The sequence below is a fragment of the Columba livia genome, chromosome 2 (assembly GCF_036013475.1).
Source record: "Columba livia isolate bColLiv1 breed racing homer chromosome 2, bColLiv1.pat.W.v2, whole genome shotgun sequence".
NCBI classification, from domain to species: domain Eukaryota; kingdom Metazoa; phylum Chordata; class Aves; order Columbiformes; family Columbidae; genus Columba; species Columba livia.
The window spans coordinates 126246605-126271641 of record NC_088603.1 but is presented as its reverse complement, the minus strand read 5'-3'; the positions used below and the strand labels follow the sequence as shown (position 1 = coordinate 126271641).

General features: G+C 44.9%; 1 protein-coding gene across 1 annotated transcript; it reads right to left on the bottom strand.

Annotated features, from left to right (window-relative positions):
* Positions 1-4113: 4113 nt before the first annotated feature.
* VXN (vexin) lies at positions 4114-24892 on the bottom strand. Its single transcript, XM_021292996.2, has 6 exons — positions 24086-24892; positions 20867-20922; positions 14090-14228; positions 10467-10528; positions 8724-8809; positions 4114-7468 (listed from the first exon to the last, which is right to left on the bottom strand). Exons 1-6 carry the CDS (start codon positions 24150-24152, stop codon positions 7282-7284), a joined length of 597 nt encoding a protein of 198 aa, XP_021148671.2. The 5' UTR covers positions 24153-24892; the 3' UTR covers positions 4114-7281.
* Between the last annotated feature and the right edge of the window lie 145 nt (positions 24893-25037).

Here is a 25037-nt window from a genome sequence, read left to right as displayed (position 1 = left end):
ATTGGGCCAGACCCTGTTCTGCATGCTCGCACCGACAGACGAGTGAGCACTGCCTCCCCTGCACAAGGAGGCACATGGGGCCAGCTGCGGCACAGCTGGGAATGTTGTTGGCCATGGAAGAAGCAGCCTGGGCTGAGCCCTCCTGCTCCCCAGCTTCCTGGCAAGGGCTGTTCCTGCTCCTTGCCCACAGGCAGGACTGACTTGAGGCAAAACAGGTGGCGAAGTGGTGGCAACCAGACCGTAGCTGTTTTGCACATGTGGGGTGGCTCCTCTGTCACGCCGGTGGAGTTTGTCTCATTTCTTTAGGAGGCAAAGGTCAGGGAAGAAAGGGCACCACCTGAGGCATCACATAGTTACTGAGCATCTCTGCTTTCCACATGGAGACCCCATGTCTGGCGAGGGCCTTGTGCGTGGCTGCAAAAGGAACAACTACCTCAGCCCGTGTCAGTCGGGTGTCAGCTGTGCAATGGTCACAAAAATTAAAGCTTCTTTGCAAAACCCCAGGCTGAATGATGGCACCATGTGTTCACACCCTTGCCCACCCCCTGGCAGCTTTTGATGGACCTTTGCTGTGTGTGGCTGGTGCACTGAGGCACCGGAGTCCAGTATGTTGGCCGCTGGTGGCTTCTGCATTGAAAGGTCTGTTCGTGGAGGAAAATGATCAGAGACTTGTTCTGTACTTTTTTTTTTCCCTAGAATATTTGCACCTCTTCCACTAATGGGTTAACACACTTCAAGCATATAATAGTCAGCTAAATAACTTGATATTTCTATTTATAATGTAAATAATTACAAAAATTATTAGCCTGGATTGGGTTTTAGGTGTTACCATCATGATTAAAAGAATAGACATTGCAAGAGTCTGAGTGTTGATGAACCCCATTTACAAGCGCTCATTACAGATAAATCTTTATCCAACTTGCTTCAAATCTGATCAAAAATCTGTTTGCTTCCTAACTTACAAGGACAGATGTCAGATATCCGGTATCACGAGGACTCTGGGACAGAGTTATAAAGAAGTTGTAGGGTTGCAGTTTTCACTTGCAGGACTTTCTGTGCAGCCCAGCAACTAAACACAGTCTTGCTGGGCTTGTCACTGCACTCCCAGGATAAAGTAGCCTGTAACTTCTGAAGCTTTTGCTGTGTGTTTCGTGGTCTTCGTTACCTGGACAACTGCTTTGACAAAGATGCTGGAGCTTCCTGAACCCACTTTTGCTTTTGCTGGCAGGAGCAGGTGATACCTCAGCAGAGCAGCTGGTTTTGCAGTGTCAGCTCCCAACACGGTTGTGCCGAGGGCTCGCTGCACCAAAAATGCCTCGTCAGTAGTGGGTGAAGAAGCGCACACACTGCGGGACCCTTTGCATGTCTCTTCTGCTTTATGGTCCAGCGCACGCGCCCCCTCCCAAAAAAAGGAAGCATCAAGCAAATAGAGGGTGTGTTGCCTCTCACTGTTTCACTGCTATGCAAACTGTGGCCATGCAGTAGGAAAATGTGGGTCTAAAATAAACAGAGTAAACTGTTTTGGCAGGTGAATCTGTGGGGCGGGAGGTCTGACAGGGCGAGACACCTGGGGCTGGAGCTGCCAGCCAGTGTCTGCCTGGGTCTCCTGCCTTGGGGTTCACTGTGGAGCCCATGGCTGCTCCATGGGGCTTATGAATAAGGCTGATAAGAACGATGCCTTTTTAGTTTTAGTGAATCAAACCTGATGGTTGAGAAGAGAACCATCATTCACATGTGCTTCCACTTCATGTTGTCCTTTGAGCTCAGCTGCTTGTTTCTTCTGGGCCTTCATCTAACTTTATTAAATATTCAACTCTCTTTTTTCCTTCTAAATGCTTTGCTTTGTGTTTTAGGGATCCGTGTGCCCATTCCTTTAAACAATAGTTTTGCCACTTAAAAAGTTTTCAATACCACGTAGTGTCGAGCTGCTCACTCGTGGATAATCTGTGGAGTTAACACTGAGATTTTAAAAATCTCTCATAAAATATTCATGGCTATTTGAAATCTGCATTGTTTGTAGAGTTCGCATACAGTGTTTCATCTGAGAAATCTGGCTTGGTTTTATTTGTATATGCAAGTCCTGATATTGCAACTTTTCTGGCTGGGTAACTCTCAGATGTGAAATTATTCTGCAAGTGCCAATGTTTGAATTAGGTATGTTTTCTGTAAAAAGTGTGTGGTATTCCCCCAAGCAGTGATGTGTCTGTGAACAACTCTTCTGGCAAATCTGTTTGCTACAGGATCTGTAAGGTTGGGTGCAAAAGGGGAAGAAAGGCAGGCAAAGCATATCTGAGATTTTATTTTTTCATGCATCAGTAAGAATTATTTTATATAGTAGCTTACCTTTAAATTTAGTACAGTTTATTTAAATAAAGCAGTATGCAAAGAAATGATGGGTATTTAAATGAGTAGCTCTGCCACAAAGGTGTTTTTGAACTGGTGACAAGAAGTTAGAAACCTTTTTTTGGAAATGAAACATAAATTCCTGTAAGTGGGATGGCCTGTCATCAGGCAGTCTGTTTCAGTCAGCTCAGTGTCCAAGTTAATCTCTAGTTCCGGGCAACACAAAATTGTAAAACGACATTAAATGCATCTGAAAAATGCATCTTCTTATAGATGTTATGAAGTATGACAATATTCACGGGTCAGGCAGTGCCAGGCAGCTGCATAGTTAGCAGCTTTTCTGTCTTTGAAAAAATGGTGGAGTTCACTTATTTTTTTAATCACTATTTTACATTATTCTTATGGTGCACTGGAGCCAACCCAATGTTGCTTTCTGAACATTTTCATCTGGAAAATGTCTTGCATATCCACGTCCTGTTCCATACTCATGCTGACATTTTTAACACATGACTGAGGGTCTGGTATCTGCAGAGGAGCTCCTACCAAACACCAAGGTATTACCCCACATCCCAGAAGAAAAATCTGTCCCATGTCCTGTAGTGTTGACGCTTATCAAAGGGACACTCATCCTTTGCTCATTTTAAACATAGACACTGTCTGTAATGAAAGGACCAAAAATGATGCACCTTTTCACCAGAGCTGTGTGGGGTATAGGCCATGCGGCAAGCAGGGGGACAAACCATCATCTAACAGATGGGTTGGTGAAAGATGTCAACACTATACATTTTCTTTCCTTGTTGTATCTTAAAGTCTCTCCCCTTGCAGTCCCGTGTCAGCTGCCCTGACCTGGGCTCCTGTGTCCCTGTGCAACCCAACTCGTGTAGGGCCACGGTTCAGTGTACAGTCTCCGGAGACCACATTTTGTTTGAGGTAAGTGACTTTGTTGTCAGCTGGTAGGGCTGAAGATGGGGAGCTCTTGGTTTTATTCTGTGCCAGAGCCTTATCTACCCTTGAGGAGTCTCTGTCTTGATGCTGTATTTTGATGGAAGGGAGGTGACACTGCTTACCTCACAGGGCCATAGCGAGACTAAATGTTGCGTCTGTAATGCACTTGAGGTCAGGTGTGTAAATTAAAGGGTTTAGAGGGGAAGCCATATGAGGAGAGGCTAAAGTCACTGGGTTTGTTCAGCCTGGAGAAGAGGAGACTGAGGGGAGACCTCATCATGGCTACAGCTACACAAGGGAATGCGGAAGGGTTGGTGCTGATGTTTTTTTCTGGTGACAAATGGCAGGAAGGTGTGCCAGGGGAGGTTTAGGTTGGACATTAGGAAAAGGTCCTTCACCCAGAGGGTGGTGGAGCACTGGAGCAGGCTCCCCAGGGAGGTGACACAGCCCCAAGCCTGACGGTGTTCAAGAAGAGACTGGACAACGCCCTCAGACACATGGTGTGAACTGTGGGGTTGTCCTGTGCAGTGACAGGAGTTGGACTCAATGATCCTTGAGTGTCCCTTCCAACTCAGGACATTCTATGATTCTGTGTGTATCTAACTTCTTTTGGCAGCGCCAAAGATTTTCTCTGAGTATCTGATGGCAAACAGTGATTCCACCACCCATAAAATATTGGAGCCGCTCATAAACATGCACTTCCAAGTCTCTCCCTGTGGGGAGCAAAATTTGTGTTCTTTGTCATGAGGTGTTCATGTTCTTCAGTATCACAGACCCTGTCCTTACTTTCCACTAAATGCTTTCCAAAAGTCATCAACACCTGTATGCTACCACATGCTACTTGCTCCTTTATTTTATTATTTTTTTGTAACGAATGGAACATATTTTATTTGAATCGATAAAATAAGTATCTACTACAATACAAGAAATATCCATGGAAGTTCCTGGAATACAAAAAAATTAAATATGCTGCTTGTAAATCTCTCCTTCTCTTGTAGATCCAAATTATAAATTAAATAAATAAGAAAATCATAAATACACATTTCAAGATACAGCAATTAGGTAGAAACATTAATCGTCTCTTCTCCTCCTTCATCCTCATACTGCTTAAAGCTATCAATTAACAAACTAAATGCTACGATACAGTTCTCGTGACAAACAAAACTCTTGCTGCCCTGGCCTCTGTGTTGGGTGCTCTACGGGTCAAGTTCACTAGAAGGGCAGGTACCACAAACACTCACTGTCTTAATTACCCCAAATGCAGCAAATGGACTTTTCTCAGCATCTGTCCATCTTTTTTGTTTTTGCTCTGCCTAGGTAATTAGAATAAAAAAGGGAACTGGTGATGACACTTCTCCTTATGCCTTGAACGTATGCATTGCTGTGCGAGAAAGTAGTCCCACTGAATTTACCAGGTTTACCTCTATGTGTAAAAATAGCACGTGTGTACGAGGCCAAGGCTTGTGGCAGGATTTCTGCGGGCTGGGGAGTGGGAGGGAGTAGTGTGCTTGGTGACACTTGTGAAAGACATTTCAGGACAAACTCAGCCATGGCTGCAGCTTGGTTCAGTCATCGAAGACCTGACGTTGGCAGGGTTACAGTGTCTGGGCTGTTGTGCAGGGGCACCATCTCAGGCTTGTTGGACCCCTGTGAGAAAGCTCCTCTGGTGCTGTTCAGGTGTGCAGCCTTCAGCCGGCATCGGCGTGGCTCCCACACACCGTGGCTGGTGACACATGGTCCATGCCAGCCCACCATTGCCTCTTCTCGCCTTGCCAGCAGCCGGGGCCTTTCAGCGCATGGTTAATGATGAGCTGTGTGCCCGTCCTTTCCCAGGAGGAAGAAACAAAAGCAGGAGAGGAAATCATCCCTCAGTCAGGCTGCTGGGCCACAGAAGGACTTTGGTCTTGGGTAAGGAGGAGGGGAGAGTCTGTGTGACTTCTAGCTGCAAGGGTGTCCTCTGTGAGTTGTTGAGCACTTCTGAAGGAGAAGCCTGTGACAGAAGCAGCGGTGGACAGCTGAACGTGAAGGCTGACAGAAGTATTTTATGGAGGTCTAGTGCCTCTCCCCTCCTTGGCAGACTCTGGACCGGGTTGGCTCTGGCCATATGAAAAGCCATAGTACTCTTTAAAATATACACTTCCATCTCCATCCCACCACCTTCTTTAGCAGGTCCAGCCCCATGCAGGTGTCACCTGCCACCTTCTTTGGAGGCACCAGGGACATTTACTCTATAAAGCAAGTTGGTTACTGGGCTGCTCCAGTTGTTTTCCCATCTTGTGGGCTTTGGTTGCTCAGGTTGTCAAAGTGAGAACCTGTGAACCCAAAGAGAGAGGAGCTGGCTGCTTCAGCAGCATTTCCCTCCCTCCCAGGAGGTACCCTGGTACCTCTGAGCTGGGGGCTCCTGAGCCTGCAGCTCTGCAGACTGTAATTCAAGGCTCCTTCAGTCCTGTGCTGCAAGAGAAATTAGGAATATACTTTTTTCTAAGTCCAGGCTGAAGATGAGCTTAACACATGCAGTGGCTGAAGTCAGAGGTAGCCCAAGTGCAGAAGTTGCCCAGGTGGTTGTGGCAGGAGGGGAAGGAGCTGTACCCACTGTTAACACTACTGATGTATGGTTCAGACCTTTGGTGGGTCCACGGCTCTGGAGCTTCCTCATCTCAGCACCCTGCCACTGTATGATGGCAAATCAGTAGTTTCAGTACACTGGCTGCAGGTAAGCAAGTTTCCGATGAGAGCTTTTTTCCTCTGCTTCTGTCATCCAGTGCAACTTTGATTTTTCATTTATGCTTTGGGGCACTGGCAGTTAGATTAGAGACGATTGTCATTACTATGAGCTGTTGGAGACATGCTTCCTCCAATTTTGTATTTCAAGGTCTGTGTTTAGGCAAACTGAAATGTTTTATAATAACCAGGAGAGCGCTCATATGAGGCAAATATTGTTCATTACTAATATTGTCTGTAATACTGGTGAAATATTTTTTATAAAACTTTTTTTTCTTTGGGAGGAAAAACCAAAGGACCATGATCAGCAATTTCTAAATTGAAAAAAAAAAAAAGAGAAAAATTTCAAACTAACTTCTGAATTGAAAAATAAAAAAGAGAAAATTTTTGAGCTAATTCCATTAAATGCATCAGTTCGTAAACACAGGTCTCCTATATGCAAATATCTCATGCTTAGTCACCCCATTTACATATCTTCTTTCCTCCTAGTGTTTTACGCACTTAGTGAACTATCCTATACCACATAGGTAGAGAGTAAGTTGCTGACTATTACATAACATACAAGCAGGTTCTATGGAACGAAGTATCTCTTGAGGTTAGCTAGTCGCTCACAGTTTGATCTGGCAGGACACTTTCAAATACCAATCACTTGTCACATAGCAGAATTTGGTAAATGTGTGTTTGCAAACTTGCTCAGTTCTGGCTCACCCATTCTCTTAGAATTACTACATCTTTTGCCCCTGTCTTGAAACATCGAAACTGAAGAAAAAAAGGTGTTAAGCACATGTCATTCAACCAAGCATATAGTATGATGCGGTTTTTATCTCGTGATATGAGAGGGGGAAGAGGACAAGCAGTGGTACACAATGAGCAGAGCCCTGGGATTTAATGGCACCCTGAAACTGATTTGTCGCCTTGCAGGAGCACACAAACCTCTTGGTAGGCTTTTCTTGTTGTGTATCTGAGCTGATTCAGACAGGACACGTAAAATGTTGAGTGGGCCAGCAGTAGTTTCGGCATCATTGAGTCAAGATGTAAATCTGGTTAGGTACTTGGTATTTTAGCATATCACAACAAAGAAAGGCCAGTGAGTTGCATTACGTTCACCATTTACCTTAGCCTTTCTCCCATCATTCTGAGGCAATGGCATCGAGTAATAAAAAGGATATTGTCTTCCTGGATGAGCTGTACTGTGCCTGTTCCCTCAGTGATCCTAGAGCACCTTGTCCTGGCCAAAGGACCTTGGGTCTTTCTGAGTGATGCTGAGCCTTATCAGTCCGCCTCAAAGGCACTGTTTGTTGCTCCCAGGTACTCTGACTTCTTCTTGTGCTTCATCCACATCTTCCTCAGGAGGCTGGGTGTCCCACACAGGTGGCCTCCTGTCAGCGGCAGGGAAGCTTCTGCTGCTGGTGGCAGGCTCAGGTCGTATTCTGCTGTCTTCCTCCAGCGCTGCCTGTGGCTACCAAACAAAGCATGGATGTGTCAAGCATTCAGCTCTGTGCCCTTCTTCCCTGCTTGCGACTGGGAACCAAGGGCTGCCCATTCCACAGAATCAGAGAATGTCCTGAGTTAGAAAGGGACCCACAAGTCCAACTCCTGCCCCTGCACAGGACAATCCCACCATGTGTCTGAGGGTGTTGTCCAGTCTCTTCTTTAACACTGTCAGGCTTGGGGCCGTGACACCTCCCTGGGGAGCCTGTTCCAGTGCTCCAGCACCCTCTGGGTGAAGAACCTTTTCCTAATGTCCAATTTAAACCTCCCCTGGCACATCTTCCTGACATTCCCTTGGGTTCTGTTGTTGGTCACCAGCGAGAAGAGTTTGGCGCCCACCCCTCCTCCTCCCCTTGTGAGGAAGCTGTAGACCACAATAAGCTCTCCCCCTGTCTCTTCTTCTCCAGGCTGAAAAAAACAAGTGACTTCAGCTGCTCCTCTTACGGCTTTCCCTCCAAACCCTTCACCAACCTCATGGCCCCTATTTGAAAAGGTACGTTTGTGCCTGACCCATCCCTGTTAGGAGGAGATGGGCTGCAATGAGGGACTGCTACTCCTGACAAAGCCCCAGGAACTGTGCAGCAGCACCCAGGTGGGTTGAGCTCCTCCTGACCCAGGGGGATGTGCTGACAGACACCAGCTGAGAGAGATCCTATGGAGTGCAAGGGCACGGTGGCAATGAGCTTGTTACTGTCTGTCAGGTGGCAATGGTGACATCTCAAATATCACCTGGATCTGTGTCTGGGTTAACTGCCTACTGATGAATGCACTTGTACTATCGCCAAGATGTTCCTTAATTACACTTAAAGACAATAAAGCTTTGTTTAAAAAATATTTAATAACATTTTTCTAGGCTGTCTTAGGGCAAATATTATAGACCTCTACTGGGAAAATACTTAAATTTTGAATTTAGATGCTTTTTTTCTAGTGATAAAACAGAGTTACAACTGGTACCAGGGCATCTGTATGAACAGCCACGGCTGACAGGATAACCAGCACATCCTTCAGCCACTCTTTGCCTGCCTCTGGGAAGCAAGTGGCATGGCTTTACTGTAAACCACTGAGGTTTTACAGCTCCAGTTCAGAGGAAATCTGCGTCTGAGCGCTTCTTTGTGTTCCTGGTGGAAGGGTGCCCTGTGGCCGAGGTGCCCTGTCCCCTTCCCTGCCCAGCACCACCCCACATGCAGCCCCCAGCTCGGCTGGAGGGATGGGAAGGGACTTACTCGTCTGTAGAAGTACCGTCACCTGCGGGAGGGTCTGTGACAGGCGCTGCTTTTGCTGTGATATGGGTAACTGGCGATGGTGGGAACTGCCAGAGGAAAAAAGCATGTCATTAGGAAATGCCATTGATGAGTAGGGGCCCCAGGTTCCTCTGAGGAAAGAGGCTTGTTTAGAAAAATTAATAAACATTGTAAATCTCTTAACAAGAGAAAGCAGGTAGAGGATTTGACTGCACAACTCTTAGCCACGCATAGGAGCCACAGGGCTCATATGAGCAAAAATTACACAACCCATTGAAAGAGAGAGGCTTCCAGATCTTTTTATTCCCTAGATTTTTATGTCTGGCTTCCCAAGGAGGTGAGGTTTTCTTCAGGCTGGGCAGCCTCCTGCACCTCTTCACAGGCCCCTTCTACCTCCGGCTAAGGAGCAGCTGTCCCAGTCATTGCTGCTTTTTGGGCATTCAGAAATGTTCATCTGTTTTGCTGGGTGCTGGTCTGTGCCATGGGGGAACCTGGTTCATATCCCAGGTCTGTCACAGCTCCAAAAGTGCCTAGTCATCAACTTCCTCCTTGTTTTATTTGACCATGGATCACCTGCCAGAGCTGAGTCATGTTTTCCCACAAACAGGCTGCTGAGACAGGCATATCCTCCAAGATGTTAAGCTAACGTGTGGGCTGCCCAGAATAGAAAAAAAGGTCAAAAAATTTGACATGCTCTCATCATTTCAGGCAATAAACAGAATTACTGTTTTTATTGGCAATACTGAAAATTTTCTTCATATTCTTGTCACTACTATAACTGGTCTTAAGCTGCCTAGGGCTGTTACTCCTGGGATTAGCCTGAGACTGGATATGTTTAGGTATGCTCTGCAAGTACCCCAACACTTAAAGATGTTTGAAATCACTTTTGCAAGCATCCTCTTGAATTTAACTGGGTTAATTATTGGTAGGGGCAATTAGTTTTATTACACTGAATACAATTAATTTTGACCACCCTTCAGTATTGGGCAGTCAGTTTTCTCAAGTGTAGCCCAGCTACCAGCTAGCAAGTGTATTTCAGCCATGCAAAAGAACATTTTAAGCCACAAAGTTTCTATAGCATGGTCTGGTGTTGGTCAGAAACTTTTCAAAGGACTATTTGCTGTTTGAAAAATCCAGTTTTTATAAAATGTAGGGACTGCTTTTTGCTAAGAGACAGTAGAGAGAAAAAATATTTTAGTAAAGCTGAATAACTCTTAACCAAAGTATTTTGTCTCTCTATTACAGACAAAATTTTCAGGGTTTGTATGATGATTTTCCCATCAGGTCTTTATTGACATTTTTTATTGATCTGATTGTCTTGTCAGGATAGCATTCTGCCAAATATGAATTATTTGATGCTTGTTCCGTTTTAGAAATACATTTTTTCCCAGTTTGTGAAATTCTCTGAGAAACAAGAGGCTAATTCTTCCCAGGTCTTGCATGGGCTTCTCCGTGCAGGTGGCTGAGCATCCAGCATGGGTGTTCCCATGCCTGTTCCCATCCTGCAACACCTCCTCAGTTCCCTGACAGACAGCGATCGTGCACCAGCCTCTGCTCCCAGCCAAGAGTATCCTGGCATAAGTCATGTCTCAAAGCCTTAATGAAAACTGTGAAATCTGCATGTGCTGTGGCAGGATGACATGCTGTTGATGTGGGACACGTTGACAGATGCTGGGTTTTAAGATGCATCACACAGTGGTACTTGGTCTTGCTGTATTTACTTACCAAAGATTTTCCATCCAACAGGTGATTACAGGACTTGGATGATTCTCGTTCAGTAATTCCCACTGCAAAGCATCAGAAACATGGCATTTTCAGTAATGATCCCATTGGCACAGCTTATATTAAAAGCCTCCTTCCACGAAGTTAAACCCAGATACAAACAGGGCCCAAATTCAGGTTATGATCCCGCTAGATTTGATTACAGCCAAAAATGCAGAAGTTTCTTTGTTATGATCATCTACTGTGATGTCAAAATAAGTGATTTTGGAATTGCTTAAGTCATTCTGGGAAGCCACTCAACTGCGTGCTCCTGGACTTTTCCAGTGGGATGATGAACTGTCCTTAGCAGACCAAGCTCAGTGGGAGCCCTTCTCCTCTGTGAACACTCATGTCTATATATATAAATAGAGCAGTCCCAACTGCTGCTCCTCAGCAGAGGCTGGGTAACAGTTTTTGTGCTTCTTGGAGCCCCCACTGCCAGGTTTGTCCTGCCTAGGAGATCGTCCTGCTTTCTGGCTTGCCTTGGGTATTTTTACCTGGTCAGAGCTGTGTGCTACATTCACCCCATCACAGGGAGGGATTTAAACCTTTCTGTCTGCCTGTGGCTGGATGGAACCTCTCTCTGCTGTCCTCAAACCTGGAGGTTACCTTTCAGTTACAAGTGAGTGCTTGGCTGATAACTTATCCACGGATAAACGCTCACTGACATTCCTGCCAGTTGTGCTGGGGAAATAAATACATGAGGGATTCCAGATTTCTTTCTCATGAAGCCAAATCCTCCCATTTTATTGTGGGAATGTGGATATCTTTTTTGTCTTCTTTCTTTCTGTTCATGGCCATTTTCAGTTGTCTGCTGTTTTTTTAAAGGGTATTCAAGTAAGCAAAGAGCAAGGATCTATAGAAGTACCAGGATTCACAAAGATAGAGGACAGAATATAATTCATAGCTGCTGTGAGCAATGGAATCTATTAATAAATAACACCAGCAAGCATCAGAAATACCTAAGGTGCTGCTTATAGTACTGTCTCCAGCATGAGTTTCCAGTCAGAACTGTGTTCTCCTTCTGGGGGCAACATTTGACCATGATAAATATCTTAACTAGCCTCTCTCTTCCCGCTTCCCCTCACAGTAATTCCATTAGGTACCCAACTGTATCCCTCATGTCAAAGTTTAATTCAATTACCTCCTCTCATCTTGCATATTAGGTACTAACAGCATTCGGCAAGTGGCTCCAGGCATCAGTGCTTCAGCTAATGTCCATAATTTTCTTTTTTTTTTTTTTTTTCCCTTTTTGCTTGCTCTTGTATTGTCTCGATTCTTCTCTTCAGGCTGTCTCTCTTCTTCTTAGATATAGAAAATATTCTAGCAAAGTTTCAGCAAAAGAAAGTCCTCACGACTTCAGGTTCACAAGGTGTGCTTTACCAAAACTGAAGTCTCTTTAACGTTGCACAGTGCTTGTCTGTGGAGCAAGCACAGAAAACACTGCAGACCTCTCCAGGCTCTCTCATGGCACCCTGTTCTCTGGGTAGGTAGTATTAGTAACAGCAGGTACTGAAACCGGAAGATGCAGCACATCACAGCAAAGAGCTATTTTTATTTTCATAAAATATTTGCAAACACTCCTACTTTCCTGCCCTTAAAATGCCACATTTGTCAACTCAGGCACTCAAAAGTTATGAAACACCAGGATTGGACCGAAGTTATTTCATCCCCCAAGGATACAGACATTGAGATTCAGTCTCTAATTTGTGACCAGAAACCATTTTCCGGCAGGCTTTCTGCCTCACTCGTATAGACAGCATTCACTCAGAAAGCAGCTGTTTACCCTTAGCTTTTACTGCTCAGCACATAGTCCTACACCTACTTTCCACAGCAGTGAAGCCGCAAAAGACAGAAGTATCAATATTTTCACTTGCTTTTCTATATTGCTGTTTGTTGTGCTCATCATCTGCACAAATGTTTTAAAAAAGCAGCTTCATCACCTCCTGGAGGACAAAGAGTTAAACCAGGGAAGCAGAGCTAGGTACTGAGTTTAAGACTAGGAGTTCCTGGGATCCAGTTTTCCAGAGGCTTGAGCAGGATGCGGCACCGTTTGCAGTCTGCACAGTTTTTAGTGGTGGCAAGAACGAGCGGTCCTGGTGTCAAAGTCAGGGGTGTGAAGCAGGCACCCAGAAAAGGGGGAGACACCACTGTGTGAGATTACAGGCATCACCCAGGAGCCCGGTGACAGTGATGGACAGACTTCAGGGAGCTATTGCAGGGGAGATGCCACTGGGGTCCCCGAGCACCCTATGTGCTGGGGGAAGAGGGATCCCATGAGCAGGCTTGCCTGGTTGCACAAGCTCTGTTGTCTTGTCCAGATCCTCCTGCTGAATTTGTCCTGTCTCACTCTCCTCCCTCCCTCCCTCCCTCAGTCCCTTTGGTCTCTCTTTTGTTTTCAGTTCTCTTTCACCAAGCACTGTCAAATCTAAATTCTGTTTCTCCCTCTTTCCCACTCAGCATCCCAGTTTCTTTGCTCCCTTTCTCCCCTTACAAGAACTATTTCCCCCTCTTCTGCTCATCTTTTTGGATTCCTGCACCTTTTCTCCTGTTCACACCTATCTGCCATCCTTTACCGCTTGTTTCCCCTAACAGCAGAGACCAGCAGTCCCTCCTTCCTTCCCCCCTGTCCGTCTGTCACCCCCTGCGCCACAGCGGGTCCCAGCCACTCTTCCTCCTCTCCTCACTCCATCCCCTAAGCCCCAGCTCCTTGTTCAGTCACTTCTTGGCTGTGATCCTGGTTTGAGAATTTTCCCTACAGTCCCAAGCTAAGTTTGTTCCTTCCCAGTTTCCAAGGCCTCTCTCTTGCCTGGTCGGTGTTCCAAGGGGATGGCTTACGAGCAGTGCAGTTGCAGACCGATGCCTTCATGATAGTGTCTGTTCTACAGACTTAGCAACTTTAGCAGCTCAACATCCAGTGTAGCTACCAAACACGTACCACATGGGATTTTTTCAAAGGCTTATGACTTGATCGCATCTTGGTGGTTTTTCAAGGGAGAGCAAAAGATGCGTTTTTGATTATAAGGCCACCCCTTGCCAAACTGCATGGCCCTGCTCCAGCTTTGGCCTTCTAGACATAACACTCCAGTGCTGAAAGAGCTGAATGACCAGTCAGTTATGTTTACTCATTACCTTGGTTTTTCATTGGCAAACTCTATTTTTCCTTCCTTGCTGAACAAATTTTGGTTGAAAAAAAAAATTGCGTCTGTGGCTGACATCCAGAATCTAAAATTTCATCCCATGTAATTATGTTCTGGCAAGTTCTAAGCAAGTGAGCAGGGATCTTATATAATAAGATGACTCAGGCGGACTTGGTAATGTGCAATCTATCTTCTCAAAAATATTGTCAGCCTTTGGAAAGGGAGCCACTATGACTCTGAGTAAAGAGAGCTGATGAGTCTGAGTAGAGCGAGTTTATGACTCTGCAGTGCCACGGTCATTATATCATTAATCCCACCAGACATTTTAAGCATGGAAGTGTCCTTCAGGTACCTAGCAAAGCACCTCCTTCACTGCAGACTGGAGGGCTGCAATATCTGAAAATATCCTGAAGCCACAGAGGAATGAAGCCACTCCTGGGGACTCACCGTGCTGGGCAGCCCCTTTGGCCAGGGAGGGTCCCCGCTGCACGCTCTGCAGGTGGCCCAAGCCCTGCACCTCGTCTTCGCTGTACAGCACCTGGAGGAGGTCACCCTGATGGGGACGACGGTCGGATATGGCTACCACCTATGGGGAAAAGGCAAAACCATCCTGTTACACCTGGCTGGGGAGATCAAGTGGTCTGTCAAGGTCCCCGTGGAGCAGTATGGTGCCTGCTCTTCCTGCTGCTTTACTGTCATCCACAGGGGGTTTTGCTGGATGGGGACTGTGGGATTTGAAGGGTTTGTTTTGTTTGGGTCCTGCCTCTGTGCATGAGATGTATAAAAGTACAGGAAAAAAATTTGTGGTTTCTCTGAGACCCAGCTGCTTAGTTGCACCTGTCTGTATTCTCCTCAGGAGATTGAAATGTGGTTGAAGATCTACTGAATAGGATATGCCTTTGAGACAGCTCAAATTTAATTTCTTATTGCATCATATCTTGGGCAATCAGTTAAACTTATGCAATGTGAATTACAAATGCTATTTCTTCATGGCCTCCCCTGTCTTTTGGACCTTTGTATCTTGAGGGTCTCTTCCAACTGAAATGATTCTATTATTCTGTGAAATTTACATTTTATAACTGGAAAATGACTGCAGAATATACAAGGCAGTGAACAATTGTGCTCCTGGAGATGAACTTTCACAAACACTCGATCACACAAACAAAAGTCACTGAGAGCTGCATTTTTTAAAGTCAGGCCCCTGTGTCTTGAACAGAGTCCTTGAAAATGAGCATGAACAAGATCAAGTTCTTTTCTACGTCTGTCAGGACTAAGCCATGGCGCTCACTGCGCTGCCACAGGCAGGTGGGGAGGCCAGAGCTAACGTGAGCTTTAAAAGCCGGGATGGGCTCCAAGCCGGTGGATCCATCAGTATTGTTACCTAGGATGGTCCAGAAACAGTTTTCTCAAGAAGATTCAAGTTCTGACAGCAGGGAAAAAATGTTTGATATTTTTTTTTTTTTTAAATAATAAAGTTTCCCTGAAGTCTTGCTACTGTCACACAGGGAACAAGTTAAACAGGGCAAAGATCCAAACCGGCAAGGAAACAAGATGTGGCAACTATTCCGACTCTTTCGTATTAGACTTATGTTAACCTTATGTTGTTGGAAGACTGGGAGAAAAGCAGTTACTTCCATCTAACTGATGCAAAAGTTGCCAGTTATGTGTTTTATATGTAAATACAGTCATTTTGCCTCAAGACTGAGACCAGCAACTGACCAGCCCACTATTTGCATAGAAAAAGCCTTAATTCCATCTATTGCTTAGCCTTCTAATGTACACTCACGATAAAAACAAGACGGTGTTCAGGCACATCCCCTCACACAAAATTATCCATTTTCTTCAAGTAAGCTTTAATTCAGTTTGCCATTAATGTGCAATATTTTGTGTATGTGAATATAAAAACACATGCAAACCAGTGTTTTCTAAAAAAGAAAAACCCCAACCTGACCACTTTTTACTCTTTTGACTTCATGTACCCTCAGGAGTCTGGAGGTGGCTACATGACATAGATCCTACTGACCAGCAGGACAAGGAGCAGAAACTGCTCAACAGCAGGCAAAAATACTGCTTGAAAGGGCTGGTGAGGCAACCAAAGCCTAATCCAAGACCTAAGAGAGGTTTCCTCTTAGTTCCTAGGATTTTGGCACATGGCCCAACATAGTCCCTGCTCTGTAATCTACTTATGGACATGCCCAGTGTTAACTTGAAGTCAAAGGGTCCACTGGTGTCCTTGAAGACAAACATGTGCTAATGGAGGATGCGGCTGGGGCCCAGCTCTGCTGACCATGAATCCGATGCTGCCAGACAGACCTGAGCCTCAATAATTCAGAAACAAGGGTGATGGTGGTGGTGAGCGACCTCCTGTTGCTACTTAAGCAGTTGGCGCTGGCTCCCGCCCAGCTGCCCGTGGACCAGTTCCAGGACGTCCCCACCCCTCTGCAGCATCTTCTCACAGGCTGCAGGCTCCTGTGACGTGCCCTGACCCCCCCAAACCTTGCAAGCTTCTTACCAGGGGCACGACTCCCCCATCACCACAGTGACATTGCTGGAGACACGTGTCTGTCTTCAACACGATGAAGCTGTGGCTGGCAGGGGTTTCTCATGACAGCCCTTGGGGTCTGCCTCACATGAACTGAGCTCTTCTGGCTTTCAAGGAACACTACAGCGCTTACCCTTCCCACCAGCTCCGGGAATATGCGCAGTGCTCTTCGTCATGCTCGGTCGTCTTTGGTGTCTGGCAGAAAATGTTTGCAAGCCTCTGCTCATGAGACACCCAAGGCCGCTTCTTTTGCATGGTCATGGAAAGAGCATTTTTGGTAAGTAGGATGCTGCCTGCAGTCATCCCTAATCCTGAAAGTGGCGTAAACCACCACTGACTTGCAATTTAACAATCTGCCTGTGTGTTACAAAGGAGGAAATATAACTTGGGGAAAGGAAGCAGGATTTTTAACTTCATGAACAGCAGAAATTATTTAGCTGTGTTGTTTGTGTTTTCGGGATTGGATCAGTAACAACAAAATGCCTTCAAACAGAAGGATCTATATAAAAAAGTTACAACGCCGTTTGCTGCTACAGCTGGAGACAACAGTGCAATCTCTATAAGCACATCTTCAGTTAACATCTTTGTTTGGAGCATTTGGCTGTAGCACACTTTTGGAGTTTCTTATCTCCTAATTCAAGATTTCACTGTGACTTAGGCTACCTCACCCATTACTGTAATACGCAAAGACTTATCTAGGTCAGGAAACTAAACCTGCTGTAGCACAGTTTTGATCGAAACTGGCGCTGACATTTCTCTAGGGTACCTAGGGTAAGGCAGAAAGATCAGCTGGAAGTCACTTTTCTTTTCTAGACGTACCAGGAAATTTACATCTGTGTGAATGGCGGAGTCACCCAAACTATGCAGAATTAGTAAACAGCTCTCTAAAAAACTACTGGTTTTAAAACCTGTAAGTCCCTTGACCAGCTCAGACTGTTTGCAGGATTCAGAGCTCAGCAAAGTCACTTTTTTATGGACTTTACTGTGCACTTGAGAGCACTGAGTCCCCGCATACCTGCTGCTGGACTTAGCTGTATTAAGCAGGGGGTGTGGAGGATGCAGGAGGGTTGCAGAGCACCACGGAGGCCTTTCCAACAACCCTGCTCCTGGACTCAAAATCCCACGGCCAAAGCAACAACCAGCCAGAAAAGGTGACAATTAAACATCTGGCTTTGGATAAAACTTTGAAGCTTAGAGGCTGAACAATGAAATGCTTGTTAGTGGAAGAAATGCCACATTTGTGGAGTTAAGCTCTTTTTGATGGTCTAATGCTGATGTCACATTTAATGTGGCAGAACTAGCATACATGGAGGGACTTGCCATTTTTCTGCAAAGAAGCCAGGTACTGGTGTCTGAACTGGTTTTAGAGTTCTAACCAAAGGATTCTGGGGCTGGGAGAGTGAGGGAAGAGAAGGGAAGAATCTAGTATCCCTGGAAATAACTCTTAATATGGCAATAGGAACTGCAAAAAATGCATGTTTGTGAAACGCTCAATTAAGAAAAATAAGGTGTTTCACCCTTTCTCTCACCCTTCCACAGTCATGATCGTGCTTTTGGGGTGGGTTCTTGAATGGGACGGAAGTTGCTCCCCAGGGTCAGTCATTTGAATGTTAAATCACTTAATGCTGCACTGCTTGAGTATTTCTGCCACAAAAAAAAAGGCCTGGCAGATGTCCATGTTGTTTGCTATTTTTGCCCTTGCCGAGGATTAAAGTTGTGCGTCCACTGCAAACACCAGAGCAGAAGATTTCATGTTAGCTGAGGCATTTCTGCAGCACTGGCTGCAGGTGCAGAAATAAAAGTGAAAAAAATAAATCATCATTTTGCTACTTTTGTGCGGGTCTAGAAATTGGCAATCACAACTTCCTCACAGGCACGTATGTTCCAGTATGTGCTATTTATCTGAACGCTTGCCCACGAGCTGTGAGCAGCTGCATCGCACTGAGGAAGGGGAATGCGCAAGTCTGAGAGGTGACTGTGCCAGCGGCTTTGGTTCCAGAGCCTTGCTCGGTTTCTCAGCTGGAGCTGCAGAACATTCCTCAGGCTCGGTGCTCCCACCACTAATATGATGCTGCCTGCATTGTGACTACAGGCCAATCAAAGGACATCTTTAATCGGGGTCGGGAAAGCCCCAAAGGAAAAAAAACCCAAAAACCCACACAACAAAACAACCTAAACCTCTAAAAATACAGCAAAAAAACAGGGACTTTCTTATCTTATTTTCTTAGACCATTGTGAGTAGTGCTGCTACAGCAGCTGATCCAATCCAAATTAAATATTAGAGGCTCCCACTCAGCAGAAACAACAACTAACTGCTGAGATTTGTAACATGATAACAGACATACAGTTGCCCTAGACTGCAATGAAAATTTTCCAGCAGAATAGTTTTATGAGAAAATTCTGGTTAGAAATCTGGGTATTTTATTGGAAAACTATCTATCTTGTAAAAAAAAAAAAAAAAAAAGAGAAAAATGATCTGAGTATTCTGTTTTATTACATCACAATAGTTCACTTTTTGTTTGGACTTTTCTGCTATTTTTAAAATACGTGGAAACCAGAATACACTAAAGGCATAACAAATAAAAAAAGGTGTATCTCAAAATGACTTATTTTAATTAACACTCCGGCACCCTGACTTTCATCCTCATTTGGAATGAAGAGTCATTTTGAAACCTCAGCCTGAGTTAATCAGACAAAACTAAGATCCTCACCATTTGAGAAAACACACAGATACAGTGTGTTATGCACCCTTCCTGGGGACCACTTCAGGCACCCTGTGGAGTGTTTGGATTAATTCACCAAGAGAAGGGCTGGGAGTGAATGTGGTGAGGTTTTTCCCAGTGGATGGATGAGTGTGGTAAGCAGGGGGAACCTACGGTGCTGTGGAGAGATCAGGGAATTGGGAATATGAAGATGAGGCTATTTACAAATGAGAATTGGGCTGGGAAGTGAGATAGGGCGTGGAAAAAGGAAAGGCCATGCAGCAAAATAGTTCAACAAAGTGCTGGAGAACAGATAGGTCTGTAGTGAGAAGAAATGCTTTGGCAGAAGAGTCTTACAGCTTGTAAAAAGTGCTTTGATATGCACAAGAGAAATGACTGTTGCAAGTCAGAGCTGTGATAAAAGGATCGTGGAAAGGGCTGTGAATGGGCCAAGTGGATTTGAGGAGGGAAAACTGGCTCTGAAGACAAGACAACTCATGCCCAAACCAATGTGTCAAAGTGTCCAAACCTGGAAAACATTTTGTTAGAGCATGAAAAATGTTCGGTTCTTTTATTACTGCTTTACTATTATTTGTTTAGTCATAATAATTGAAGGAAAAAATATTTACAGACCTATTGAAGAGGACTGCAGGGAACGAGGGTCCCTCATACAGTGAAGGGAAAATGGGAAGGGCTGCGGGTGAGAGGGCCGGGAGGAGAGGACCATGTCCCTGCCCATGCCCAGCTGCAGGCTGCCACCCTGCTCTTCAGCTGCAAGGCAGCCCCATGCTGTTCCCCTGGACTCCTTCACACAAGGGCTGTGAAAATGGCTTGTGCAGAGAATTTCTGCCTGGGGGGGACACTGAAGGGAGACCTCATCGTGGAGGAGGGGCAGGCATTGATCTCTTCCCTCTGGTGACCAGTGATAGTATCGGAGGGAATGGCAGGAAGATGTGCCAGGGAAGGTTTAGGTTGGACATTAGGAAAAGGTTCTTCACCCAGAAGGCGGTGGGGCACTGGAACAGGCTCCCCAGGGAGGTGTCACAGCCCCAAGCCTGACAGTGTTCAAGAAGAGACTGGACAACGTCCTCAGACACATGGTGTGAACTGTGGGGTTGTGCTGTGCAGGGACAGGAGTTGGACTCAATGATCCTTTTGTGTCCCTTCTAACTCAGGACATTCTATGATTCTATGATTCTCCAAGGGCTTTGCACACCTCGCCTTCAGGATTAAAAATATCAGACCACTCACCAAGAGCTCAGTTGTTAGTTTTAATCTGCATTTGTGAAGGGCAGACAGAGTAGAAAATGGAGTCAAGGATGCTTCCAGATGGGAGCTCAGCTTTTCGAATTTGGGGGGCACCTCACTGGTAGGGAGTGGGGAAAGCTCTGGCTGTGCCCTCCGTGTGGTGCATGGGGGTGAGTCGAGGACAGGCAAGAGCTGCCGGGATCACAGGACAAGCATCCTCCTGTGCCTCTCTCAGAGTCATCTTTTAGAGTCTTGGTCGCAGTCCATTGCTGGGTGTTTTTCTCCCAGATTCTCTGGAGAAAGGGATACAGGCTCCTTGATTAATGTATGTATTGCTATAATTTGTTTGCTTTTCATTCCTGTTTTGTCCCTCTGGCACTATTGTTAAGGCTTTATGGATAAAAGTTAAGTCTGTGATTCCCTCAGATGACCCATGTTGATACACTGCGATGTTCTTTTTGACTGACTCTGCACAGCAAGACTGTATTTTTTGAAGTTTCAAAATGCTTCTGTAAATAAACTCTAGCTTTACAGAAACTCCCCTTTCTGTTTCTCACCTCACTCCCTGCATCAGACACCAATGCACTTCTTTGCCCTGAAAGATCAGCTTCCCAGGTATCCACCACATTTTTAAGGCTAAGTTTAGCCAACTAGAATTAAAAAAAAACACCAACCAACCAAAACAAACAAACACACAAAACAGAGAGGGAGAGAAAAGGAGATTTTTCTTACACTCTTTGTTAGGATGTGCTGTGTAGTTTTGGCTCGTCTTCGGGCAGGACTACATGCTGCGAAAAGAAGAACAGGAGCACAATGAGGGTGCAGTGGAGGCCGACAAGCCCAACCAACAACATCAGTAGAGGTCCCCACTGAAAACAGTGGTCAGGATGAAACTTTTGGGAGACCATAAGTAGACCTTCATGTGAGTGGCAAGGAAGGAGGGCTTAGGAGTAGCTTTTTTAATGTCACCTCAGAGAACATGTCTTAGCTATACAATGCAGATATCCATGGGGGCAGTACAACAGCCTTCCCCAAGTGTCAGCGCCTTTCCCATAAGCTTCAGGAGGATCTGTTGTCCTTCCTGAGTTTTGATCTGCCCTCACACCTGCCGATGTTTCAGAAGGAAATGAGCTTCTTGTTCCATCCAGTCACCTTCCAACATGACTAGTGTATACATTAACTTTGGAGAGGACTAACATTTTATCTACATGTCTTTATTTTCAGTAAGCTCAAACTGCTTCATGACACCATTTCATTTATGCTGCATGATGTCCAAAGCACAACACTTGCACTAACACTAGTCTTTTTTAATCCTCAAAATGACCCGTTTGGTTCTTGAACTTGGGGCATTTTTGCTTGAAGTCTGTTTCTCAGTTTTATTTCTCAGACCCATGCAGACACCAAAATCACAGGTGAAATAACATTGCTAGCCACAAGACTCTAAGACACCAGGACCATAAGCCAAGCTTTTGACTGGACTGAAGCAATTTGTTTCAGGTGATTTTTTTGTGTGTGGTTTGTTGTTGTTATTGTTTGTTTGTTTGTTGTTGCTGTGCTTTGGTTTTGTTTTTTTTTCTAACAAAGTGAAGGTTGTTTAAACACCTGTTTCAGTTTGACTTGAAACAGGCCTGAAAGACTCTGTGATACTTCCAGTGCTCCCTCTCACCATATCTTCCCTTTGCTCTTGAAAATAACTACTCTCCCCTGTGGTTCAGGCTACAGGAGTCATGACTACAGGATTTAGCAGCCAGTGACAGAAACAGGCCTGCAAAAACCTGCCAAATTCAGAGAATTAACTCCAGTTCTAAAGGCTGACCCTGAGGGCTAGGCACGTGAAAGGGGCTTTCCTATTCAGGCTCCAGGTATAATCCAAAGGCTTGGAAGAGCTAAGAAGGTTTGTTAGAGCATGATGGGTGACTCCTAACTCTCCAGGTGAGCTTTCCTTTACATTTTGGCATACATTCAACTCCAGGAGTTTCAGTGCTTATCTCTGCTATGTATTAAGGTTTGCAAAGAGCTTTGAAGCTGTGGAAGCAGCTGGAGGTCATCCAAGGCTGCTTGTTACCACAGCCAAACTCCTCTCATCTGACAGCCGGAATAAGAAGTGCCCGCGCTTTCCAGGGCTCCAGTACAAGCAGAGCTGGCAGCAGGACCAAAGCTACTCTTCCTCAACACCTTGTGTTTGTCTAAAATCTGCCCTTCGATACCCTGGTGAGGATACAAGTGATGGGCATTAGAATCCCACTGGCTAAACATGAAGATTTAGCCAATGCTCTGCCCACAGTGAACCAGGACAGTGACAAGGGAGGTGATAAATATTGTCCAGGGTCCCTGCCAGCCAGCCGGTGCAGCACAAGGAACTTCCACACCAAGCTCCTCACAAGTAAGTTATCTGCCTGCACCGAGCCTGAGAGCGTGCTAAGCTGTCAGTTTGATTAGGGCCTGTTTTTCATGGCATGATATCCTCAGGGATCCCGACTGCCTTCTCCTGCAGGACATGCTTTATGTTTTAAACCACAGTGAGTGTGAGATGAAAAACAAACAAACATAATGAAGGTGTTTTTTTTTGTTTTAGGTTTAGTTTTACTTTGTTTGGGTGTTTTTGTTTGTTTGTTTGTTTTGTTTTGTCTTTGTTTTTGTTTTCCATAGGAATATGTTTTAATTTGCTTTTGAAGCTGCTGCAATCACCTTTACTTTGTGAATTTCATGTGAGGACAAAACTAATTGCTTACGAGCAAAACACTCAAGTGCAGAAAAGTTTACTGATGCAAGGAATCATCTTCTTGTCTCTCTAGTATTGTATTTACTGGACAGTGTGAGGAGCACAGTTTATATAGATTTCTACCAGAAGCAAGTACCATTGTGCTGTTATTGGTACCCAGGCTAGTGCACAAGGAATAAATGTGCTCAGGTAATAAATCTGTGTATTTAATATTATGTATGATCCACAGTCCAACTCGCTGCCTGTCATCTGCCAGTGCGAGTGGCAAATGGCTTACAGGGGCTGAAGAAAGGCAAGGCATGAAAGGGAAACCCCAGCACCAGCAAACATGCAATTACTTGAATAGCCATTGAATGAAGAGAGAATCGCGGAGGTAGACAGAAGTGACCCACTTGTGCTGGGCACAATGGCAGCAATGCAAACAGTGGGGCTGCAGGGCTCCCCCTGCAAACATGTTTTTCTGCAGGGAGTGGGAGCAGAAAGGGAAGACTGAATCCTCACAGGGGATGTTTCTGGCTTTGCCTGCAAAAGGATGTTTTTATGTACAGCCCAGCTTTCAGGCAACAAAAACAATTACAGTGATGTTTCACTTTGTCATTTCCACTTATATTCTGAAATAAAGCAGCTGAGAGCTCATGCTCCCAGCTTGCAAATAAAGATCCGATCTGGCCCCACAATTTGTTTTCCCTGCTTTTACCTGCTTTCTTTTTCTTATTGATGAAATATGCAGCTATTGAGTTTAAACTAATTTGTTCAATCAAATGCAGACTGGGCTTTGTCCGGTTCTTGCTCTTCATTACAAGCAATTAATGTTAATCATGCATTCATTTCCAGGGCATGGCTTTGGAAATGTTCCACTTATTGAGCCAGCAGACTTAAATTCAACATTCACGCAGTTCACCCCGTTCATCTGAGCTGCTAACTGCTCACAGAACTTCATTCTCTTTTCTGTTACATAGAATAGCCACACAGTTGCAAGCTGTCACTTTAGCAATTACCTCATAGGTATATCATCAACACCATTTCCAGATTTCCCAAATTTGCCAGTGTAAAGATCTTACGCAGCCACAATATCAAGGCACCTGCACAGATCGGCTCCAGCAAGCAGCAGCGAGCACGGCAGAGCAGAGGAGCTGCTCACTTCAGAGATTTCCCTGATGCTGAAACACCCCGCCCGTCTAAAACACAACAAACACCATAGCGGTTGTTAACAGTTTTGCTGTACTCACATTTGGATGAAATCACGGTAGTGAAAACTTCTAAATTTTCGTCGCTGCAGCTGTAAATCTGGTGCATTTTCCACCTCTCCCTCCTGACTGCCTTTCTGCTTCATGCAATCGCTCTGAACTTCTGGTAAATAGGTTTCACTAATCCAATCTGGCTCTGTGATCATTGTCCAGATCTACAAAGGACAGACTGATGCTGTGATCTCATCTCATTCCATATTCTTCATCGCAACATTTTCTGCTCCCATCTGCCTTTCTATGAATACTATTAATGCAAAGATTTAACTTAGTTGTTACTTAAGCCTTTACTCAGATTGAAGCATTTTATTTTACATCTCCTTTTACCAGTTTGGAGAATCCTCTACAATAAATGGCTAATAAAGTCTGTTCTGCGCAGCCATTGTATAAGCAAATAAATGTTTACAGAAATACTCCAATGATGTTTAAAATAAGTTGGGTTAATACTTTGGATATTTTAACACATTTATTTTTAAAATTTGCTCATCCCATATAATGAGGAGCTGATTCCAGGTGTATTAGAAAAAGCACTTCGTGCTTTACCTTTTAAGTTCATAAACTAGTCGCTGAATCCAGGGCACTTTGGTGCAAAATTTCAAATGCAGATGACTAAAGAAGGGCATGTCAGACAGACGTACACATGTCTGTGGTTGCAGAGGGGTCCAGGTGGCTCATAGATGGGTTCCTACATGACTTGATGGTTCTGGGGCCTAATTCCATATTTCTGCACTTTGATAAAGGGTCTTCTTGCCAAAGCTTTTCATTCCTTAATGCTCCCATCAGAAACTGTCCCTTTCCACATCTATGAAAAACAGCCCTCTTGACTTTTGGTGACTTAACTGCTGCCATGGACATCTGAGCTCCAAAATTTTGGCTTGCAGGCTCCAGCAACTGATGCAGCAGAAGCACTTTCAAGTGTGAATAATGATATTAAATT

Excerpts from the sequence above, each read along its gene's own strand:
- VXN (XM_021292996.2), bottom strand. The coding sequence starts at position 24,152 with ATGCACCAGATTTACAGCTGCAGCGACGAAAATTTAGAAGTTTTCACT. Across the intron at positions 8,810-10,466 it reads TGTTGGATGGAAAATCTTTG|TTCCCACCATCGCCAGTTAC; the intron begins GTAAGTAAATAC and ends TTCCTCTGGCAG. Across the intron at positions 7,469-8,723 it reads GACGGTACTTCTACAGACGA|CCACAGGCAGCGCTGGAGGA; the intron begins GTAAGTCCCTTC and ends TTTGTTTGGTAG.